The following is an 8,363-nucleotide window of genomic DNA, read 5'->3' as shown; positions in this document are numbered from 1 at the left end:
TCGAAGGACCAATGATGTTAGGAGAATATCACTCGACACCGAGTTGAGAATCAAGTCAGGTACTGATTTATTCTTGCAAGAAGGAGCCACATACAAGGATGGTTCAACTCACACACGAGGTATGCTGCTCAAAGGAGAAGGAATAACATCAAGCTTAGTCTACGTGGTCTTCCCCTCCGCTACCAGCCTCTTAAACAAGGCCTGCCCCCCCCGCTGACACATCGTAGACTATATACATTAATGCACACACTGTCATACTCCTTTCTGCACATATTCTGATTTCATAGTTTATATGCATTCATAACATTCTATTTCCATTACGGCTTTATTTAATTTTAATTGCCATTGCCATTAAACTGTATTCCATTACGGTGTAAAAGATTGTTTTATTATATTGACATGACATCCAGTCAAATTCCTAGTATGTGCGAAGCTACCTGGCAATAAACCTGTTTCTGATTCTAAAGTCAGGAGGTACCAAACAGGCAGTGTTGCTCTTTGCCCCTCAAAGAGGAGGAGACAAAGTGTGTGTGCTCTCGTTGGTATCAACAACATGAATTATGCCCCGCCTTCTCCTATCTACGGAGAGGCAGCTGCGAGGTCACAGGTCACACAGTATCATGCCCATCAGAATAATAGAAGACACCTTGTATTTTCTCCAACACACCACATCGTGAGTAATTAGTGTAGGGTAATTAATCGCTCTTGTTGCAGCCACACGTTAATACTTCACAGCTTGGCCTTCTTCAGCTGATCCCTCAGCTCCAGGCGAGCGATGGAGGACAGGTGCACCTCGTCCGGTCCGTCAGCAATGCGCAGCGTCCGCACGTATGCATACCTTGGAGATAAAGGCAACATCAGGAAGGAAAATAGGTATTGCATATTTTAGCAGGTGAGCAGGGGGGGTAGCTTACATCTGTGCGAGAGGGAAGTCTCCGGAAACACCTGCGCCTCCATGCACCTGGATGGCGCAGTCCAGCACGTGGCAGGCCATCCTGGCTGCTGACACCTTGATCATAGCAATCTGGGGAGAGGAGCAGAATGTAAGAGCTTATGGGAGTCTGTCACCCGATGATATCAAAATCTGTTTTATTGCCAAGTAGTTTACACACATGCTATACTGACTGTCATTTATTTCAACATGCTATATTATCACTTTTAACGACATACAATACTACGCCTGGTTTCTACACACTATGCCTTATTTCCACATAAAATACCATGTTTCAGACTTACTGTTTTTTAAATAAGGCACGGTATAGTGTGTAGAAACCATGTATCGTATGTCGTTTAAAATAACCGAAAAGTTATATAGCATGTTGAAAGATGACCAAAAAGTCCCCCCTTATGTCCGGAGCTAACTTTTTAGATAAGGGTCCCCTCTTATATATATGTGGAAAATAGGCACGGTATAGAGACTAGAAACCAGGCGTATGTCGTTAAAAATGACTGTTTGATGTAGAAATAAGGCGTACGTTGATCAAAATGACAGAAACGACATAATATACTATGTCGAATGTTCACATCCAGTTCGTACTAATGAAAAGGTAACTACTGTGGATTCGGGACACAACCAGCATTTGTTCCTGTGGGTACAGTTAAAGGTGGGGTAGGTAAGTTTCAGAAACCGGCTCGAGATACACTTTTTGTTATATTCCATGGAATGCTCTTAACATCCCGATAGTAATGAATATCTGAAGTGCTTTGAAAAAAAGCCATAAAAAAAATGTCATCTGTAGAAGCCGTAATACTGTAAAAAGTATACCTCCCTGCCTGTCAGCCTTCCATCGGGGCACAAACTTATCTCGTGCCCTCATTGGTCATGTGCGCGTTCGTGTGTGTTGGAGGAGGGGCTCTGTGAGGAAGTGGCAGATTTTCTCCGGTTGTGTATTTTCAAATTCTAGCGATCTCGAGGCGGTTTCTCAAATGTACCTACCCCTCCTTCAAGTATAGACATTTACATGTCTAATATGTCTAATATATATAATTGTAAAGCGCTTTGAGCACCTGTAAAAGCGCTCTAAATAAAAAATGTAATCCATTATTATTGTTGTCTCTCAGATGATTGAGTCCCACCTGTCTGCGAGCCGCGCGGCCGCCCAGCGAGTCCAGAGCCTGAGCAGCGTGCAGCGTCAGCAGGCGGGTCTGATCGATCATCAGACGGCACTCTGCGATCCAGTGAGACACCACTTCCTACAAACACAGAAGATATTAACTCGAGCTGCATCCATACATAAGTCCACTAGGTGTCGCCAGCAGGTCATACCCTTATATATACAGTCTATGGTCATACCGCAACCCTTTCACATGCAAGGCTTGTATTGTCGTTTCTACGCAGCTACTCCAACAGTGCAACACAATAAAATAGCCAAAAACTCAAGTACTCACATATTTGAGTTAAGTAAAAGTAGAAAAACTACAAGTAAAAGTCAAGCATTTAAGACTGATATTAAATGTCATTTCATAGTGTGTTCCCGCTACGCTTTTTGTGAAGCACTTTGAATTGCCTCGTGTTGAAAGCTGCTGTATAATAAACTCACCTTGGCTTACACTACAGCAGGGTTGTCCAAACTACGGCCCGGGGGCCAAATGCGGCCCGCCCTCACTCAGCAAATTCAAAAAGTATAATGACTTAAGTATCAACTTCTGCTTGTCTTATATTGTATTAAATATATATGTTCAAATATATTACACAGTATTCATGTTAAGAAGCCCAATTCTCAAATAAATTCAGTCACTTGAAATGAAACATGTTCGAACAAATATAAGTTGATAAGAGAAAAGCCCAATAACACAACCTTTAAATACACCCTTCATATGTCCTCTTATTATCAGCAATCTGAAGCTTCTGTTTTAAGGAATGAGCTGCTGACAAAATAAATGAAACCCTACGGAGAGCTGTGTGGTTTTTTCACCAATATCAAAATCATTTATCTACATTTTATTGATTTCTCTAACTAATAACTAATGAGGCAAAATACCTCTAGGGAGCGGCCCAGCCCTTCGTATATGTTTCTCTAAGTGGCCCTCTGTGAAAAAGGCTCGACACCCCTGGCCTGCACGACACCAACAGCCCTCGAGTTAAAGAGGGCTGGACGTTCACTTACATGTTGGTACAGTTTCTTTCCGAACGTTTCCCTGGAGGCCGCTCGTCGGCAGAGCAGCTCCAGAGCGAACTCTGCCGCTCCGACGGCTCTCATGCAGTGGTGCAGCCGACCTGGACCCAGGCGACCCTGAGCGATCTCAAAGCCCCGGCCCTCGCCTGGAAAATGTTAGAACAATCTCACAGCTTGAGTTTCAACCTCAGGATCCATGTGTTTCTGATCCTCTCCAGAAGGGAGGAGTCATCACATACAGAGACTAGTTCCTGAGCAGTGTCCTTCACATGCTGACACCAAGAGAGGGAGTCACACAGTCACAAGATGGAGGAACAGAAAGCAGTATCAATGTTTACTTCAGATCAGCTCCACGTCAGAAATGAGCATGCTTGATGTCTCTCTCCATAGAGGCTGAATCATCATGTTCATCACATAGCTATCATCTGCCTCAAACAGTCCTGATGCTCTTCTAGGTCATCACACATCCTGTCGTGTTCACAGCTACAGTTGAGATACCTTTGTAGCATGCTACTCTCATGTTGGAAGAGGACATCCAGTGTTTTCCCAACAGAAAACAACACAGTATAGAATGTCGGAAATATGAGAAAAAAACGACTATATATATATATATATATATATACAGCCTGCCGCAAAAAAGTTGTGCAGCATGTCGAACACTTCTTAAAGAATGTCAGTATATGTTGTTGAACATCTCTCTTCACCGACCTGCCGCCTTTTTAAATAAACAGAGCAAACTAAACATGGAATCTTTTAAAGTTACTCGACTTTGATCTTCGTGGGTTTTGTTTTCCAGTGACATCTAGTTTTATTATTATTAGTTTAATTTGAACACTCCTTTTAAACTTATTTATAATCAATTTATTTATTCTGATTATTGGGGAGATTGTTTTAATTCTACTTATTTTTATTCTTGCACTTTTAAATGTATTTAATGCATGGTTTTAACTAACAGAACTAGAATCGCTTTTAAATTAACCATCTCATTTAAGCACACACACACACACACACACACACACACACACACACACACACACACACACACACACACACACACACACACACACACACACACACACACACACACACACACACACACACACACACACACACACACACACACACACACACACACACACACACACACACACACACACACACACACACACACACACACACACACACACACACACACACACCTTTCAAAACGGTCTTGTCCTCATGGAGCTTTTATAGAGCTTTTCAAAAGGTCTTAATTGGGCGATGTTTATGGAGTTTTTTAAATGTTTTGTTAAACGCCTATTTACCGAGACGCTAAGTCCTAAAGGATTGCACCTATAAACGATAAGGATTACAGTACGCCATTAAAGAGGACGAGTTGCTATGACTCAGCGCAGCAGTGACCTCACACACACACGGCTTCTGAAGAGCAGTGGGATGAGTGGGAACAGCAGCGAGTCTCTTACCCAGGATGATGTTCGAGGCGGGGACTCGCACGTTTTCAAAGTGCACTTCGAAGTGGCCACCGTGGATAGCGCCTGCGCACAGAAGAGAGGGTGTTGTTAATTCGCTAAGGAAAGCAAGGAAATACACGATATCAAAAGCCCTGTTCCTACCATCCTGTCCAAACACAGTGAGCGGTCTGACGAGCTTTACCCCCGGTGTTTCCATGGGAACCAGGATCATGCTGTGCTGCCCATGCCTGAGGAACAACATCACAACACGGCTTTAAAGGTCCCCTATCACACTCTTCATCAATACATCACAGGTCTCAGATATATACAGAACCTGTCTCTGATTGGCTGAAACACCAAACAGATCATGGCAGCATTACCCATAATCCCCTCTGTTTCAGCCCTGTTTCCAAAGTGCTGATTCTCTGTCTGTTACTTTAGACGAAGATAAGGAGCCCCTCCCCACGCCCCTCTGAGAGAGATTTGGTTAAAAAGAACTCAATGGAGCTCTAGAGGAGATTCAGGTGATAAGGGGGGGGGGGGGGGGGGGGGGGGGGGTTACCCTGGTTGCTGATTGGCTAATGGTTACACAAGACAACACATCGTTATGACATCACAAAGTGGCCAAAATCTGATCAGCTCATTTTCAGACAGGTTTTTATAGAAATGGATCAAAAAGAGAGAGAATCTATTTTAGACCTATGACTCCACAGTAACCATTGTGACTACGTGTGTGTCTGGATACACACGGACACAACAAGGAGACAGTGCATTGCAGATGTCGGGCGTGGTGCTTCAATGCTTCGAACCGCAAAGCCACACGATTTAACGGATTAAACGAGTGTCAACAAGATGAAGTTGGAACGTTTGACTGTCGTGTGATCCAGAGCTCCAGGCAGAAAGACGAGGAGGAGGGTGACGATGCAAGTAACCAAAGTTCTATTATTATAGTGGCACAGAAGAAGAAAATACTCTGTAAAGAAAAGTGTAATCGAACACCGAGAGCAGAGGATTGGAAAGGCATAAAGACAGAGTGTACTAAATCAAAAAATGCAACAAAAAAAAAACAGTGTTTTATGTCGAAATCAGGCAAGTTGATAAAGATGACAGAAACAACATTGTTGGGGAATAATTTGCCCTGCATGTCGTCCTCCTCCTCCTCCTCCTCCTCCTCCTCCTCCTCCTTCGCCCTCTGACGCAGCTGCCCGACCTTGAGCAGCCTCGTCTCCCGTAAGGAGGGGCTGCTCTAGCGAGTTGTTGTTGTCGCCAGTTTGTGAGCGGGCAGCTCTCGGTCAGAGATAGTCGTTGTTGTGGGACACCTGGAACACTTCCTTCTCGGGGTGGAGATGACCTCGAGCCGTAAGAGACAACAACTGTGATTCAGTGTCCTCAGCTGTTTAGTCTCTCCAGTGAAGAATGCTGATTATTACACTCTGAACTGAAACCTGGAGCTGCAGGAGGGCTCTTCAGGACTGATGGTGGCATCTCCACCCTGTGGTCAGACCGCGGCCCGGGACCTGTCTCGTGAACTCTCCGGCCGAAGCTCCAAATAAACCGTCAGTGCTTGATATCAGAGCTCCTCGTGTCTCTGAGTCCTGACTCCATTTGCTTCAGAGGTTTCCCCCACACACGAAATATACTTTGTTTATATAAAAAGACGACAGTGTTTGATGTCGAAATAAAGCTCGTTAAAGCAGAGAATTGGAAAACTGCTTCCAACATTTTGGAATAATAATACCTGTCGTCAGGGTTCGAGTTATAGTCTGAGCTTTACTAACATTCGGGGCGGGGATAAATATATCAACAACAGCCGGGTGGCGATGGCGTAAATAACGGGTGGTATCTGTAGCTTGGAGGTGAAGTGCAGGCAGAGCGTCATCCAAGAGAGAATACGATGCGTCGTTCTCTTTTCTTTGAGCCCATTTACCTCGGTAACGTAGATAATACTCATCTCATTGTAAACGGCACTATCTGTGATGAAAGTAATGGTTGTTGGTAAAGTATTAGCGACCGCACGATGTATGATTTCACTGCTCCATCGGAGCTCAGACGCCGCCTCATGGGAGCTCACGTGACTCCAACCCGCCTGTAGTCGATAACATGAAACGAGATGAAGTCTGTTTCTGACCTGCTGCTCGCATCCCGAGAGGCGCCCCTGCACATCACGATGGCCACTTTGCACCGAGGGTTCCCAGCACCTGGGGACAGCCAGACATGGAGGGGTTAAAAGAGCATCTGATGGTGTACCGGACAACGGGAGAAGAAGCGTTTCAAAACATGTAATGGAGTTCGTGACCGATTGAGACGGCCACGGGTTGATTTACATTTCCTGAGCTGGATTCTTTCACATTGAGCAACGTGGGTCGTTCGTCATGTTGTGTTTTTGTTAGAAACTGAAAATGTACTTTCTCAATAAAAAAACGAAATACTTGGAAACGAGCCATCACATTAATAAAAGTACGAGATACCACGAACTAGATGTCAAGTGATCTGGATAGCCGATAGCAAGCCCTCGCTGTTTCCCATGCTGGGATGCACTCTCAGACAGACCCAGAGGCTCAGACAGCGCGACCAATCGTCTGCCTTCCTGTTTAGATTTATGTCCAAAGTGGCACAAAGTGTCCCCTGAGGAAAGGACATCTGGACACCAGACAGCGACAAGCAAGACATCAACGGTCAGAGTATTCACATTAAAGAGGGAACACGGGGATTTGAGTCTTTGCAACATGAAGAAGAGGGGACACATGGTGATGTAGAAGAGACATGAAGAAGAGGGGACACATGTTGATGTAGAAGAGACATGAAGAAGAGGGGACACATGTTGATGTAGAAGAGACATGAAGAAGAGGGGACACGTGTTGATGTAGAAGAGACATGAGGAAGAGGGGACACATGTTGATGTAGAAGAGACATGGAGAAGAGGGGACACATGTTGATGTAGAAGAGACATGTTGATGTAGAAGAGACATGAAGAAGAGGGGACACATGTTGATGTAGAAGAGACATGTTGATGTAGAAGAGACATGAAGAAGAGGGGACACATGTTGATGTAGAAGAGACATGAAGAAGAGGGGACACATGTTGATGTAGAAGAGACATGGAGAAGAGGGGACACATGTTGATGTAGAAGAGACATGAAGAAGAGGGGACACGTGTTGATGTAGAAGAGACATGAGGAAGAGGGGACACGTGTTGATGTAGAAGAGACATGGAGAAGAGGGGACACGTGTTGATGTAGAAGAGACATGGAGAAGAGGGGACACGTGTTGATGTAGAAGAGACATGGAGAAGAGGGGACACATGTTGATGTAGAAGAGACATGGAGAAGAGGGGACACATGTTGATGTAGAAGAGACATGAGGAAGAGGGGACACATGTTGATGTAGAAGAGACATGGAGAAGAGGGGACACATGTTGATGTAGAAGAGACATGAAGAAGAGGGGACACATGTTGATGTAGAAGAGACATGAAGAAGAGGGGACACATGTTGATGTAGAAGAGACATGAAGAAGAGGGGACACGTGTTGATGTAGAAGAGACATGGAGAAGAGGGGACACGTGTTGATGTAGAAGAGACATGGAGACGAGGGGACACGTGTTGATGTAGAAGAGACATGGAGAGGAGGGGACACGTGTTGATGTAGAAGAGACATGAAGAAGAGGGGACACATGTTGATGTAGAAGAGACATGAAGAAGAGGGGACACATGTTGATGTAGAAGAGACATGGAGAAGAGGGGACACATGTTGATGTAGAAGAGACATGGAGAAGAGGGGACACATGTTGATGTAG

The 8,363-nt window shown here is 44.7% G+C and overlaps 1 protein-coding gene across 1 annotated transcript; it reads right to left on the bottom strand.

Annotated features, from left to right (window-relative positions):
* Positions 1-43: 43 nt before the first annotated feature.
* Positions 44-6,792, bottom strand: LOC117444260 (acyl-CoA dehydrogenase family member 11-like). The gene is made up of 7 exons (XM_034079924.1): positions 6,699-6,792; positions 4,733-4,818; positions 4,583-4,654; positions 3,108-3,262; positions 2,077-2,193; positions 915-1,024; positions 44-838 (listed from the first exon to the last, which is right to left on the bottom strand). The coding sequence occupies exons 1-7, from the start codon at positions 6,731-6,733 to the stop codon at positions 730-732; spliced, it is 684 nt and encodes a 227-aa protein (XP_033935815.1). The 5' UTR covers positions 6,734-6,792; the 3' UTR covers positions 44-729.
* Between the last annotated feature and the right edge of the window lie 1,571 nt (positions 6,793-8,363).

Source organism: Pseudochaenichthys georgianus, unplaced genomic scaffold, assembly GCF_902827115.2.
Source record: "Pseudochaenichthys georgianus unplaced genomic scaffold, fPseGeo1.2 scaffold_771_arrow_ctg1, whole genome shotgun sequence".
Classification (NCBI taxonomy): domain Eukaryota; kingdom Metazoa; phylum Chordata; class Actinopteri; order Perciformes; family Channichthyidae; genus Pseudochaenichthys; species Pseudochaenichthys georgianus.
The sequence above is the reverse complement of the archived record's forward strand: the minus strand, read 5'-3'. Positions and strand labels throughout refer to the sequence as shown.

What these genes read in the sequence shown, in the direction of transcription:
- LOC117444260 (XM_034079924.1), bottom strand. Translation starts at nt 6,733, where the DNA reads ATGTGCAGGGGCGCCTCTCGGGATGCGAGCAGCAG. An exon ending in GAAAGAAACTGTACCAACAT is followed by an intron (nt 2,194 to 3,107) that starts GTAAGTGAACGT and finishes CTGTGTTTGTAG; the next exon opens with GAAGTGGTGTCTCACTGGAT. An exon ending in GACTTCCCTCTCGCACAGAT is followed by an intron (nt 839 to 914) that starts GTAAGCTACCCC and finishes TTTATCTCCAAG; the next exon opens with GTATGCATACGTGCGGACGC.